This window comes from Artibeus jamaicensis, unplaced genomic scaffold (assembly GCF_021234435.1).
Source record: "Artibeus jamaicensis isolate MK-2021 breed Jamaican fruit bat unplaced genomic scaffold, CSHL_Jam_final contig_465, whole genome shotgun sequence".
Taxonomy (NCBI): domain Eukaryota; kingdom Metazoa; phylum Chordata; class Mammalia; order Chiroptera; family Phyllostomidae; genus Artibeus; species Artibeus jamaicensis.
The window spans coordinates 15,390,527-15,406,450 of record NW_026521843.1 but is presented as its reverse complement, the minus strand read 5'-3'; the positions used below and the strand labels follow the sequence as shown (position 1 = coordinate 15,406,450).

The 15,924-nt window shown below is 39.5% G+C and overlaps 2 protein-coding genes across 3 annotated transcripts in view; one reads left to right on the top strand and one right to left on the bottom strand.

The window, feature by feature from the left end:
- The window catches only part of BABAM2 (BRISC and BRCA1 A complex member 2), a 357,539-nt gene that overhangs the window by 161,469 nt on the left and 180,146 nt on the right, over window positions 1-15,924 (bottom strand). For both annotated transcript variants that reach the window (XM_037146619.2, XM_037146620.2), the window contains one exon: window positions 4,275-4,384. In XM_037146619.2, coding sequence (XP_037002514.1) covers window positions 4,275-4,384 — 110 coding nt within the window. The remainder of the gene's footprint in view (window positions 1-4,274; window positions 4,385-15,924) is intronic.
- LOC119050362 (60S ribosomal protein L7-like) lies at window positions 8,018-8,770 on the top strand. The gene has a single exon (XM_053666966.1). It carries the CDS (start codon window positions 8,147-8,149, stop codon window positions 8,768-8,770), a length of 624 nt encoding a protein of 207 aa, XP_053522941.1. The 5' UTR covers window positions 8,018-8,146.

Here is a 15,924-nt window from a genome sequence, read left to right as displayed (position 1 = left end):
GAGTAACACTGCCAGGCAATAAGTGGAGGAACAGAGTCTGATGCCAAGTCTTACTGTGCCTTCTCTACTAAAACACAAGTTGGAACTTGCCATATTTGTTCTTATTTCCCTTACTATACTATCAGCAAAGTAAGGCACAGGCCTCATCTTGCTTACCTTGCTATCCTCTACAGCACCTAGCAAACGGCCTTTTCTCATTGTGGTCACTTACCATGTTTTGTTGCCTGACAGGATAAATGTACAAATCTGCAGACACACAGGCTTCATTAATGGTGAGTGTCTGTGGGCTGGTTAGATTTGAGTACTTATTTCTAAGGCGGACTGCAACTTAACAACAAAAAGTTCTAAAAACAAATTCTGTACTTGTGAAAGACGCCACCTGGTCTGCCTCAGGGGCTGAAGGCCTCTTTTTATGCACCGAGTGGGAACAGCACAGGGAGTGATGAGCTAGTTTTCTTCAAACCACTCCCACGGATCAGCTCATGCCAAGAAAAGGGCCCACACATTTGAGGGAAGAAGACTGCGTAGCCCATGTGACCTCTGGTGTCACTGTGGGAACTGCCAACTGTTTGGGGAGGAGGGAAAGGTGGGGCGTACTTAGTGCCAGCGCTGATGATGTAACTTTACAATCCCACCTTTCCTGCCAGGAAAAACAGACAGCTGGTTTGGAAACTAGATCCCCCCACCCTAATATCCAACCAATATCAGTCTTGCATAACTGACCATTAGATTTGCATACCTCATCCTTTTTAAAAAACTAATTGCATTGACTGATCTGGGTCCCTTGGAAAACAAATGTATAGGGTCTGAAATATGCACATTGCATAAATGTCCCTGTGTGAGAAGAACAGGAGGTTCTCAGAAGCATTTACTTTGCAAGCCATATACACACACAGTGGGAGACCAGGAAGCGACATGCATCTAAGCCCCATAAAGGTGAGCAGGCATGCATGCCAGCTGCCAGAGACACCAGACAACTGTGCCAGGACCCTGGGTAAACAGAGAGCCTTCTGAAGTGGGACTGCATTTAGAGCTCCATAATGTATTGTTATTACAATACATTGGGGAGTTTTCTACCCAATGTCTCCGACAAGTGTCCCTGTTAGTGGGGAATGTCTCATTTGGAGACATTTGGTATCCATGTCCCTAGAAATCTTTAGGGCACAACAAATTGATCTCTTTTCCTACATGTGAAGGCCAAGAGCGCAAAGTAGCTTCTCCCTAGTTCTAAGACTAGTTAATGTGAACATAACATCTTTGCCCACTGCACAGTCAAGCTGGGCCGGACAGAGAGGAGCTATACTGAAATGGGGTATCTCCCAGGCTCAAAATATCCTTCCATGCTCATGGAGAGCAGACAGTGAGAATGCAAGCCTTTACTCATCAATATTTAGCTAATATGGGCTCAGTCTATTGGTCTCACTTAGGCCTATGCCTGTCAAATCCACTGCATGGGGCTTAGGACTTCCTAGAAAGAGCCACGGCAGAAGCCAAAAAGAGTACAAGCCTCAGCTAGGGCAAGCGTCTGGCATTGGCTTCGGGCGGGTCCACATGGGATACTTTCCCCATGACTCCTGAAAGAACTCTCCAAGTCTGAGTCCGCAGTCAATGCTTGGATAGCTGAAAGTTGACAGGATAGCATGAAACACAGAAAAGAAACGAGAGCTTACCACAGTATCAGAGACAGTACCGACCCCACTTCACACAGTTCTTAGTATCTTTCCTATGACCTCTGCCTTACTGAAATGGCATTACTTCTGTTCTAATCTGATCTCTGTAAGAGTTAACCAAAGATATTAATAACTTTAGCAAATATTTAAGGCCTTAGAAAGTTATAACACAATTTGGCCACTTTCCATTTTAACCTTTCTCTAAAACCTCATTTGTACAACTTCTACTCAAGGATGCAAGGGGTGGTGGCAGTGGCAGGGGGTGGGGTTGTTAATACAAATATAGTTCCACTAAGTAAACTTTTACTAACAAGAAAAATATAATAGCTTTCAGTGCAGCATTTTCAATTTTTCTTATAAGAATTACTTACTGACCTAGAACATTGCCATTCAGGCTATTAAAGGAATGAAAAGACTTGTTCCTTGTCCCTGAGTAGCTTGCAATTTAGTAAAAGATAAAAAAAAATGCGCATAACTAAATCTATGGTGAGCAGATAATAAGAGTAATACAAATTTAGTCTTATAAGAATTTAGGGAAACGCTAGGCTAATTGTGCTCAAGGAAATGTTTGGTAGAGATGGCATTTGAGTAAGGCCTTAGAAAATACATGACATTTCAATAGGAAGAGGGCACTGGAGAAGGGCACTTTACAAGGACATGACGGCTTTAGCAAAAGCACAAAAGAAGAGTACAGAAGAATTAAGAAAACAAGTGAAAGTCTGGCTGAAGGACAGGCTAGAGGAGACGAAATGAGAAACTGATCTGGAAAGTTTCACTGTGGCCAGTTCTTAACTGAAAATGAATGTGGAGGAAAATGTAGAAAGCTGGATTTTAGAAATAGGCAACAACTTAAAATACATCCTGCACTAATAATTTTTCACATCACACCTTAGATTTTTAGAGGGAGGAATATTTTGTCAGCAAGCTTATTTGCAAGCTAGATGCAGTAACTTCTGGGGAAAATAGTGTGGGGACTGGGAAAATTATTTTTCAGAGCTGGCAAATTCTTGACTGCAGCTTAACTGACATTCTTATTACCTACCTCCTGGGATTGTCTCATTAACATCTCTCTTTTCCCATCACCAATATACCTTAACTCATTATGTACAGACTGACTGGCTACTCTAGGACTAGCATCTAGTCACTTATTTACCATCCTCTTTTCCTGTCCCACTTGTCCTGCTCACCACTCACTCACACTTTCTTCCACTATGAACTACATCACTAATAGTAACATGAACAGCTACTACTTGCTATAATGCCAGCCAGGCCCAGCAATTAATTAATGCTTTATGAACAGTATTTAATATAATCCTCAAAACAACACTATAAAATAGGTACTATTATGCCTATTTTACGGATGAGAAAACAAGTTCAAAGACATTAAATATTTTGCCAACTGGTGTTGCAGAACCCAGGTTTAAACCAGACGCACTTGTTACATACAGAACCTTACTTGTTACCACTTCCCTGTAATGCCCCCAGTGCTCTTTGATCTCTTCCTGGTATGTGTTAGTATTTTAAATTAAAAATTAAAATAGTCATTCAGCGCCCACTACTGTAAAATCCTGTCCTAGGTGCCGCCAGTGGTACAAAAATAAAAGAGATCATGTCTACAGATTATTGGTGCTCATAATCTTCCATACTTAAGCATAAACAGCCCTGTCCTCTCAGTGTGCAAGATGGTATGTCCACGATTCATGACTTAGAGCAACTCGTGTCAGAGGGGGTGAAGATGGCTGAGTATATACATGCTGAATAGTGACCACATCTCACAGAAAAAACCCAGTCAACCTGGACTATGACATGCAGAGAATTTTAATAACACACTTCAATCAGAGTCTCTAAAAACTCTCTCTGCTGATGAAAAATCTGTCCAAAGTTCCCAAGCAAATCTGGTTGCAATCTATTTTCAATGAACTTCAGCTTCCTTTGAAGTAAAATAAGCTACTAAAGCATTTTAACCAACAATAAGCACATTGTGAGGCTAGTTCTGGTAGAATTCATTACCAGTGAGTAAAGTTATTTGGTTAACACAGATGTGACATCAAACTACTTGTACCATGTAGACCAAATGCTGTGTAAGATTACATAGAGCTATTTAGACACAGAAAAATAATTCAAACATGTCATCTTTTTAAGCTATCAGCTTTTAATAGACCTGTACTAACTTCTGAATAAGTATTTGCTTAGTATTTTCAGGAGACTAGTTACATTGTTTAAAAATAGCTATACTAGTTACAAATATATTAAGAAATTGGATAGGTTATTGTTCAGCAGTCCTCCTTAAGCTGTAACCATCCATACCCAAGAAATATTTGGAAGGAGTCACAATTTCAGATTCAGTCTGCCTACTCATCTCTCTCTGCAAAGGTACAGTATTCACATCACTAATTATACAACCAAGACTCATCCAAAGATTGCAGTGGCAAATACTAATTGCATTTACTCTGTAATCTAAACTCCTAATTAATTTTTAAGAAAACAAAAGTCAATTAAGAAAATCATTTTAAGACTTGAAGAGTGGCAAAAGAATTACCAAAGCAGGCTTGGTCAACAAGGAGAAGCACTGGACTACAGAAGACTAATGACACTGATACTTACTGTTCAATTCGGGGTGACAAGTACAGCTTGGGATACACCTGAGTGGCTTCGGTATCCTCAAAACTGACGGAAAGGAGGGCCACATCTTCTCCAGGGTCTTCGTTTACATCCTTAAACAGGAAATGTCATCAGTAGCTGTTCTCATAACATCTTTTGGGTGACGAGCTCACAGTCCACTGTCATTTAGGCCAGGAGGTCTGAGTTACCTGTATTTGAATTTGGCAGTTCTGTACATCCTTTGCCACATACCTAGTCACTCTGGTAGAGTGATGGCTTCCAAACTTTCTGACCAAAGCCTAATGTGGTGAGGATAAGACCCTCACCTATCTACTTGTTCCCACACTCCAAGAGGGGAAAAGTGAATCTGGTGATAACAAAGAATTAGACAAAACATCATCAACAAACGACAGTAAACATGTTGCTGGAAGTACATATACATATGTATATAATGGCTTATAATTTATATATTTATAAATTGCTTCCAATTTACTTTTTATAAGAGTATGAATTATAAACATGATTTCTATAATAAGAAAACCAAAAAATCTTAAAATATCCAGCAATTTTATTATACCTTCATTGATAGTATGTTGTAAGTTATTTTAAATAGCAAAAATTTCCAAGAAACATACCAAAGATAGTTTGCTTCAAGATACTTTGAAGTGAGCCACCATGCAAGCAAATGGCAGGGGGTTATATACACATGTACTTGAGCAAAATGATCATGGATGATTCATATAAGAACCATAAGACATACATATCCTAAAGTCAAGTTGTAAGAATATTGTAAGACAAAAATATTGTTCATCCAAATATGTAGTAAGAAACACTAAGTCCTGGCTGGTAGGGCTCAGTGGATTGAGTGCAGGCCTATGGACCAAAAGGTTGCTGGTTTGATTCCTGGTCAGAGCACATGCCTGGGTTGCAAGCCAGGTCCCCAGTTTGGGGTGTGGGAGAGGCAACCGCTCAATGTTTCTCTCTTACACAAATGTTTCACTCACTCTCTTTCTCCCTCCTTTCCCCTCTCTCTGAAGATAAATAAATAAAATCCTTACAAAATTAAAATAAACTTCATTAGACAAGTACTATAACCTTAAAAAAAGAGAAAGAAACACTGAGTGGTTAACTAAACAGCCAACAATAAACTAAACTTGTAATGATAAATTGTAATTTATAATTAAAAAGCAAGAACAGCAATAATCGAGTGCCATAACCAACTCAAGCCAACACTGATGATATACTGAGTCAAAATTGTGGGACCTACAACTGTGTGTATACTTTACAACTATTGCCAAGCACTGAGTGTTGGCCAGACTTCTGAATAGAATACTGACTTAGAATAAATTCTAGTAGCATGTGCTTTTAATTTGTGAATACCAAATTTTAGTAACCCTTAATGATTGATTGTTGGTGGGTAGTGGCTCCAAGTGAAATATAATTTAAAAAAAAACTTAATAGAATTACACATCTTTCACCCACAGGAACTAGTAAGAACTGACCTGTATTTCTGGATTAGTTCACAGGCCCCCCAGAGGGTTGAGCAGCCATCCTACAAGGGTCCCGACCTAGAAGCTAAGAATCACTGCCTGTGAACATTGACAGCCTCCGGTATGATGCCCTTCTTTCTGTCTAAACAAACTTCACCCCTTCCTTCCTGCCATCCTGGGCAACTGCCATCATGCTCGTCCTGCTCAGCATTAACATCATTAGTGTCCTTGCTCTGCCTTATAGCGATTATTAGATGTACAAGTGTAACATGTTTACAAAGGGGCAAGCACCAGAAATCTCTTCCATCTTAAAAAATAAAAATAAAGTCATACTTGTCTCTACACAACCCCCAGGATTCTCTCTCATTTCTCTCCTCCCCTTCACAGACTCCCTCCCCTCCCATGGATCTCCTACCCGGCACTTAAGCCTCTGACCCTGCCAGCCACCAAGGCGGCTCCCACAGAGTTATCCACTCAACACAGCAAATGCTTCTCTCTCCTTACTTTACTTGCTCTCTAACAGTATTTGACACAGGTGATCTCTCTCCTCTGGAATCCTCTCTCTTCCAGTTTCTAAAAAATTACACTCTCCTGGTCTTCTCCTGTCAATTTGGCCACTTCCTCCTCCTTTTCATTCTTTGTTTCTTAACTTCTCAATTGTTTTTTGGTTTTGCACTATAAAATTTAGGCTTGTAACAAGTCAAATCGTAGAGAAGTTTATAAAGAAAAGTTCTTCCACCCTCACTTTTTAAGGCAACTAATATTAACTCGGTGTAGCCTCAAACAGCTTCTTCTTTTTTTCTTTTTAAGATTTTATTTATTTATTTTTGGAGAGGGGGGAAAGGAGGGAGGAAAAGAGGGAGAGAAACATCAATGTGTGGTTGCCTCTTGCACACCCCAAACTGGGGGCCTGGCCTGCAACCCAGGCATGTACCCTGACCGAGAATGGAACCAGTGACCCTTTGGTTCACAGGCCGGCACACAATCCACTGAACCATACCAGCCAGGCCGAACAGCTTTTTCTATGCTCATAAAAACACACACACATACATACATTTTCATATAAATACCTCTTTAACCTTTCTTTCTGTTTTGTTTTCCCTAATGGAATCATATTATATATACATCACTCTACGGACTGCTTTCTAAATAGCTACACAATGCTCCATGGCGCACTCCTAGCCACAAACATTCAGGTTGGCTGTAGCTCTAGGCCACTTGATCATGCTACGATAAATATCCATACACAGTATATGTCCTTTACTAGTGGGGCTTACTTTTCTTAATAAATGAGAAGTGAGCTTGTTGGATCAAAGGTTCTGAACATTTTACCTTTCAACAGAGTTTAATAAATAATTTTTCTAAAAATTTATAGCAACTTGCATTAGGACCCATAAATTTTCATCAGTACGAAAGCCTGATGAGTTTCCACTCATCCTGAATAACCAAGTAATAGTGCTCTTGTCATTCTTTTCAATTAATGTTGGCAATCTGACAGCTGGAAAATGGTGTCTGGATTTAGATTCAACAGATAAAGCTGAGCAGCTTTTCACCTGGTTTACTGGTCATTTACACTTCTGTAAATTTTCTGATCAAATCCATTGCCCATTTCACTTTCAGGTTCTTAGACTTTTTGTTGCTGCTGTTTATTAATGCTTGTCTATTCACATGTCATACCTATTTTCTCTCAGTCTGGCTTTGAAGTTTTACTTTGTTTTGGGAATTTTCTAATACAGAAAACATTTAGATTCCTCTATATATTAAATCTGGTCAAAATAACCGAGGTTATATAACTATTTCCCTAGTTTTCCATCTAACACTGTTATAATTTAATTTTTACATGGACATTTGAACAGCTCTGAAATACATTTTTAGGTGGTATGATACAGGAAGTTTGTAAAAGAAAGCCCTTTGTACAGCAGCACCTGAACCATGGAAACTCCTCGATGTTTGCCAAGTGAATAAATTAATGAACAAATTAATGTTAATTCCTAACATTTACTCTCCATACCTAGTTATGTTTAGGAACCTGCTTTCACAGGCTGCCGCCACCAAAGATGTCTAGAAACTTGGTACTGACTCCTTGCTCCTCTCCCCCCACCAATAATACTCCAAGTTCCCTGAACTACTGGTTTTAAAAAGAGAGCCAAGATCGAGAGTCTGAGTTTACCTATGATACAGTATTCATCCTTGAATATTCTTTCCTGTAAAATGAGGATAGATGCTTTTAAAAATATGGCCGTAACAGCTCTTTTTTTTCCGGCTGGAACCATGGAGGGCGCAGAGAAGAAGAAGGTTCCTGCTGTGCCAGAAACCCTTAAGAAAAAGTGAAGGAATTTCGCAGAGCTGAAAATCAAGCGCCTGAGAAAGAAATTTGCCCAAAAGATGCTTCGAAAGGCAAGGAGGAAGCTTATCTATGAAAAAGCTAATCACTATCACAAGGAATATAGGCAGATGTACAGAACTGAGATTCGAATGGCTAGAATGGCAAGAAAAGCTGGCAATTTCTATGCACCTGCAGAACCCAAATTGGCATTTGTCATCAGGATCAGAGGTATCAATGGTGTGAGCCCAAAGGTCCGAAAGGTGCTGCAGCTTCTTTGCCTTCGCCAGATCTTCAATGGTAGCTTTGTTAAGCTCAACAAGGCTTCGATTAACATGCTGAGAATTGTGGAACCATATATTGCATGGGGGTACCCTAACCTGAAGTCAGTAAATGAATTGATCTACAAGCGTGGGTATGGGAAAATCAACAAAAAACGAATTGCCCTGACAGATAATGCATTGATTGCTCGATCTCTTGGTAAATATGGCATAATCTTCATGGAGGATCTGATTCATGAGATCTATACTGTTGGAAAACGCTTCAAAGAAACAAACAACTTCTTGTGGCCCTTCAAATTATCTTCTCCAAGAGGTAGAATGAAGAAAAAGACCACCCATTTTGTAGAAGGTGGAAATGCTGGTAACAGGAAAGACCAGATCAACAGGCTTATTAGGATGAACTAAGGCATCTACCATGGTCATTTTTGTAATCTGGTCAGTTAATAAACAGGAACTGCTTTAAAATTTAAAAAAATGGCTGTAACAAATAGAAACTACATAATTATATGAGAAGTCATAAAACATCTAAGACTAGGGTTAAAGCTCAGTTTGAAAAAATTTACATTTACAGGGACAAATTCATTTTATAATTTAAGTTTACAAGTAGTCCCCTCTGAAGTTAGATTGGTCACATTCAGAAAGACAATAAAAAAAAGAACTAACACTGATTTTCAGACACCTTCCCCCAATGGCTGAGTTTCCTTGTTAAAGGTTGAGACTTTGACTACAAGTCACAAAACCCTGTTAAAAAAAATGCAATAACTAGGGGCCACTGAAGCCTTTTTCATATGCTTATCTCTTTTCTACTTTTTAACTTCTCACTTCACTATTATTTAAATAAAAAAACAGAAATGCTTAGGGACAGTCCTCCAAACAAATGGAGTGACCCTGGTCTCTATAATTAGCATTTATCATGACACCTTACAAAAACTATACATGAAACATTAGTCAATATAAAAATGGTTGTTTCCTTGAGTTCCTTTTCAAAACTACTGTAATATGACTTATTCCCTTTGGGGTGGCACATGAGTTTTCCCCGAACTGGTATTTGATTCTTAATGGATACCTAAGTTTGACTTGGAGTGCTTAAATAAGCCCCAAGAGTTCCAAAAATACAAACCCACACAGTGCTGTTTCCAGTTTCTGCAACTCTACCCAGTGTGTACATGTGTTCCTTCCCATCTGGGAAATTATAAAAGAAGCTCTTGTACCATGGTTCTTAGAAGCTAACATTACAGATGATTATTGTAACCACTAATGGCAGCATTTGGAAAACAGGAGGTGGTTACAGTGTAGTAGGGGACATTTAAAAATGTACAATTGTACATTTTCAGGGCTTTCTCCCCGCACCATTTGGAACTGCAGTGGGCTAAAATGGAGGAGAAGGTGGCGGATCTACTGAAGCTAAAAGAGCATACTGCCTACCCCCTTTATAAAAGTATGTCAGGCACTGACATACACACAGTGAGGCGATAATGGCCATTATTTATTGCTAAGATTTAACAGTGGATTTGGCTCAGCATGTGACTACATCAGAAAGGAGTTCCTATGGCCTACAGTGAATGACAACTAGATGGTAAGTTCCTTGCAGGCCGGGAGCTTTTACTATTCCTTTTTGCATCCCCAGCACCTGGGACATTGTACACACATGGCAAACTGAAATAAAATGAATTAATGCAGGAGTGACTAAAAGAACTGAGTAAATGATGGGAATTGAGAGAAGCCTTTCAGTTAGAGAGATTCCCAATATTTATCTCTCTAGTTCCTTCAATATGTAACTAAGGTTTTATTAAAGCTATTTCAAATCTGAACCACATGAAAGCAAAGGATACACATACTAATAAGATTTACCATTTTGCTTAGGTCATAATGGTTTATTTATATAACTATCCTCAAATGGAGCTCTTTTAAATGTCAAAGAGTGCAGAAAACCCTCTAACAACTAGCTTTGGAAATGAAAGTAATCACAAGTACAGTTATTCATTATGCTGTACCCCTTTGATACGTTAATTTTCCAAGTGAAGACAACAGCCACTAAACAAGCCCCTGTATGTTGACTGTCAATATAGATACAAACTACCAATTAACCAATTGCTGATAGACATTAGCTGAACAATAAATATTACAAACCACAAGTCACATAGGAAGACTGTAAAAAGGCCATTGTATTTCTCAATTCAAAAAGGCCTACAACAAAGCTATAACCATTACCAGCAAAACCAGTTTATAGATATAAAAATTATAAAGAGGACATAAAGATTACACAATATGTCAAAAATCAAGAAAGAACCATTTTGAGTTACATTTGAAATGGCATTAAATGAGATGCAGGATTAATCATGACTCCCAGGGCGACAAAAAACTAGTCTGGCAAGCACCTCATTATATAAATGCTCTGAGTTTTTCAAAAGCTGTAGGCGAATTATAATCTCCAAAACAGCATTTTTGAAAAAATTGTGCTAAGTGTGGTTTGTACTTACGCAGTCCCAGGATTTTGATAACATAGATTTATCATCAAATTACATAAACTTACATTTTTCAAAGTCAAGATTCTTTCTAGAGAACAAGACTCTCATAGGGCTACCTCATTCATGCATTTAACAAAGTAAGTAAAGTATATATAGTATGTTACAAATGTTATGGAGAAAAAAAATAAAGCAAGGAAAGAGGATGAGGAGTGAGGAAGGAATGGAAGTCTAAAGAGAGTGGTCCAAGACAGTCTTACGGTGACTCAGCAGCAGCCTCTCACTGCTTAAGGCAGGAGATTAAAGATTTAAGTAAAAAAACCCTTAACTCACGGTGTTTTATATTGACCCAAGCAGCCCCAATCAAAATATGAGTTTGAATTCTACTGGCATTAAGACATGTCAGTGAGAGCCCTGGCTGGGTAGCTCAGTTGGTTAAAGCATCGCCCAATATACCAACATGTGGGTTCAATTCCCAGTCAAGGCACATCCAAGAATCAACCAATGAATGCATAAATAAGTGGAAAAACAAATTGACATTTCTCTCTCTCAAGAGAAGTCAATAAATATAAATTTTTTAAAGACATGTCAATAAATATTCTGGGAATGGAATTAAATATAAGCAGAAGAAACATTGAAGAAAAAGAAAAATGATGTATGTAAAATAAGACCTTGGTCTCACCGTTAAGGAGTGTCTGCCCAATAACAACACCAGTTATTCTGGAAATCAAGTCATTTCCTCTTCATCAAAGAGCTGGAAAACTTACAAGTGCTAGGGAAAGCAGCATAGTCAGAAAGTAAAGCAAATGCAACAGTGAGGAAGTTGAGCCAAACAGCTGAGGCAAAGCAATCAATGGGTCCCTGTCTGGCTCTTTTGCCTGATGCTGTGGCTCCCAGCCCCCAGCCTCCTCCTGTCCACACAGCAGGTGGTTGCAGCACCTGGCAGGTTCCTGAGGGCCTAGGAACAGCCTATCTCTACCACAAACTGAGTTCTTGCTAAAGATCCATATGATATTTTGGTATCTCACATGAAGATACCATTTAAGAGGGTTACTTCTGATTTGATTCAACCAAATGGGAATGGGAGTAAAAAGATTATCCTTGCCTTGTCCAGACAAATTGGGTCACTTCCCATGTATTTTACTAGATTTTGACTAAATGCATTTATACTTTCCATTCCCCTTATCAAGAAGCTTGATCTCTTCTTTTCTTAATTGGCTGTGGTTTTCATTTCTTTAACTGTGATTGCAAATTCACTTGTTCTATTAAGATTCCTATGAAATCCACGTCTGCCGTTGGTAGTTTTCACCACATTGCTTCATGAATTCCCCAAGCTGCTTACGTAATATATGAGGTCTGTCCAGAAAAAGTCCAGCCATTGTTAATATAATAAGAATGGTTTGCATGGCAATGATGTAACCTGGCAGCCAAGGAGAGTAGACTAGAATGCACATGTGTAAATCATGATAACTTCACTGTACTAGTCAGTGTCAGTGGTAGATGCTGCTGAATGAGCATGTGTACAGTGTGGCCATCACATTCAAAATGACTGAGCAAGTAGAAAAATAAGTCTGCATCAAATATTGTGTTAAACTTGAACATTCCTCCACTATTCAGATGATTCAGAAGGCCACAGCTATGGGCAACTGGTGACTGGCAGCTTCATCACAACAACACGCCTGCTCATGCATCATGTCTTGTGCAGTTTTTTGGCAAAACATCAAATCAGCCAGGTGACTCAGCCCCCTACAGCTCAGTCTTGGAGCTCTGTGACTTCTGGCTTTTCCTGAAACTAAAATCACCTTTGAAAGCAAAGAAATTTCAGACTGTGAATGAGATTCAGGAAAATACTATAAGCAGCTGATGGGGATTGAGAGAAATGTGTTAGGTCCCAAGCTGCTATGTTTGAAGGGGACTGAGGCACCACTGTCCTGTGTACAATGTTTCTTGTATCTTGTAACTCCTTCAGTAAATGTCTCTATTTTTCATATTGCAGGGTTGTGGCACCTTCTGGACAGACCTCATATATTTTAGATTGCAAATAGATTGTGGACTTCTTGAGGGCAGGGCAGAGATCTTTTACTTCCTATTATGTGTGATAACAACAGTTGACAAGATAACAGCGTTTACTTAACAGTTACTTTGCCTAGTGCTTAAATACATTATCTCATACAGTCATCATAACAATCTTAAAAGGTAGGTACTATTATACATTCGCAGTTGAAGAAACTGCGGCTGAAAGAGATTAATGGGGAAGATGAGTTTTGAATCCAGGTATATTGACTCAGAACCTGGACTCTTAATCATACACACTATACTGGCACATAGAAGAGTCTCGGTATCAATGCTCAGAGAAAGGTATAAAAAACTTGGAAGCCCACAATGCCAAAAAGACAGCAAAAAGTTACTACACATTTACATATTCTCTGTGTAGTGTCTAAATCCTGTATGCTCCAAAAGACCACGAGCAACTTAAAAAACATTTCTTATTCCCTCTTTACTCAAAATAGACTCTCTCACCTGCATCAGACACATAATGAGTATTCAAAACAAACTGAGAAGTATATGCTTTATGTGTTTAGTTTACTTTTAGAAACTATGGAGCAAGTAATTCAAATTCTTAAGTGTATACAAACTAGAAGCTATAAAGGCCACTATGCCAAATAAAATGCATTCCTTTGACATCTTGATACCAACTCAGCTAAGGAAAGAAGATGGCTCCCTGAAGAACACTGGTGAGGACTGTGGAGCTCTGAGCCATAAATCAACCTTCCTCCAACCATATATGGTTAGGCATGTTCTATGATTAACTAACTATACTCAGTGAAATAAGAAGAGCTGATTGTCAGGTCAGGAAAGGATAACTGCAGTGTTCTTGAAATAGCTGGGGTGAGTCCAGGACACCGGGATAGAGCTTTTGTCACCTACCCATGTTTTCCAGAAGTAGCATCTTGAGTCCATTACTGCTAGATGTCATAATACAGTATGGTGTTAGGTTTTTTTTTTTAAATTTATACCTTATTCTTTTCATAAACAAAGACCACTTCACTGCTCTTATTTATGCAGGAATCTGCTGGTGAAGCTGTACTTACCCTAATATGCTGGTTATAGCTTCTGTTTATAAAGTTAAATTGAAACACATGTTGTGCAAATAAACTTTGGGAGGAAAAATCCTGGCTCTTTTAAAATAATGGTGATCAAGGTTTCATTGGTCAGATGCTGTCCCCTCCATTCTTGGCCGATCAGACAGAGCCTGCAGAAGCACTGACTTTCTTTGAACAGTGACAGCATTACTCTAAAGGTGTGTGAAAGGGAGTGTAGGCAGGACAGCCAGGGTCCTCACTGGAAGCAAACAATGGTTTCTTGCTTCCACCACCTTCTCTAAAAACTTACCAGAGTTTTTAGGGAAAGAATCTGGAGTGTGAGGTTTCTCTGTTGCCCTAACATTGTGTTCTTAATGAGTCCAATAAGAAGCTGAGCTTAGTTAAAAGTAAGCATCCATCTCTGCAACTGTTTTACAAATCATACTGAACCACATCTGCAGACGTCTCTGAGTTGTGGTTTTATGCACACCTACTGATAAAAACCTTGTGTCAGACTTTCATCCAAGAGCCTAACAAAACAAATTAAAACAATTGTGAGTTTTACGTCAGCCCATTCAGAAAAAATATGAACACCATTTACCACCTCTCCAGTATGTCTCCAAAACTGAAAGGAAAGGCAGCTACAGCTTTTACATAAATGTTTTACATAGCTCTTTGTAAGGGACAGAAAATTACAGCTCTAAAGTGGTAGCTGACACAGTGGTCACTAACATTGCTCGCCCGCACCCTCTCTTCTGGGAAGCGCCTTTCTCTTCCATTCCCCACCACCAGGGCCTAATCCTTAGAGTGCCTGACTGAGCTACCCATTCCTACCCCCTGGGAACAGCTCTGGGTCCAGGGAGAGGCTGGATTTTTTTTTTTCCTCCAAGATTTGTGAACTCAAGAGTCTCAGCAGTCACTTTTCCCACACATGGAAGAGGCCAGGCTATGCTGTGAGAGAATAAAGCCGACACGCTGAGAGAAGCAGAGATGAGAGCAGAGTCCTGGCACCACTCACACCCTTAGTCCCAGTGGTTCCTGGACCAACTGTGTCCTGCTTCTACTGTGGTTTGGCTATTCAACCTTCTCCTGGCTCTGGAAAGCTAATAAACTGCCCATATGCTTAAGATGGTTTGAAGTGGTTTTCCTTCACTTATAACCAACATTTTCTCTTGTAAATTATTAAACTAATATAGATGAAAACCCAAATCTGCAGAATTCCATGCTGAAGGGAGACTTTCATTCCTGGGTTATTTGAATACTTGTCACACACTACACAATGTCACACCCTAATCAGAACCTGGAAAGAGTTGTCAGGGTAAAGATGGCAGAAGCAACCTTTGCTGGAGTAATCTGCCTGCAGCTCCAGGCTCTGGCTGCAGCTAGGCTGTTTCCCTGGACTTGCTGCTTCTCATCCTGGCGAGCCTGAAACAGCACAGCAACCTGCTCCAGGGCTTGGATGAACACCTTGCACTCTCTGCTCTAGAGCCCCTGCTAAACCTCACCCAGTGAACAAAAACGTAGTAGAGGTGCCAATGCTAAAAGCAGAAAATTCCACAGCAGTATGCCATATGAGTATATGAAATGTTTTGCAAGTTTGTAATGCAACTTAAAAATTGTATAAAAATGGTATGTCCTAGCTGTAGAAGTGATTTTTTTTTTGCAAAGAGTTTACATGTTTTTGGTTTTTCCATATGATATGCTAAATGTGGGCCTTATGGAAAGCAACAGGCTTGCACAGTTTTGGCAAGTGTATGTGAAAGTGCTGTGCACAGACAGAGGCATGAAGGAAGTGCTCAGTAAATGTCAGCTTCACTTCTCACTCCTTCAGGACTCTTGGTCTGACACCATTTCCACCACTGTGCTATTCTTCCTACTATTAAAGCTGCACCTTGACCTTTCCTCTGCAGGTTGCTCTGTATTGTGGGGTTTAGAGATTCTTCCCAGGTAGGTTCTGTCTGTGAGGGAGAAGGGAAAGGCACCCTAGCAGCTCATTAACACCTTTACACCC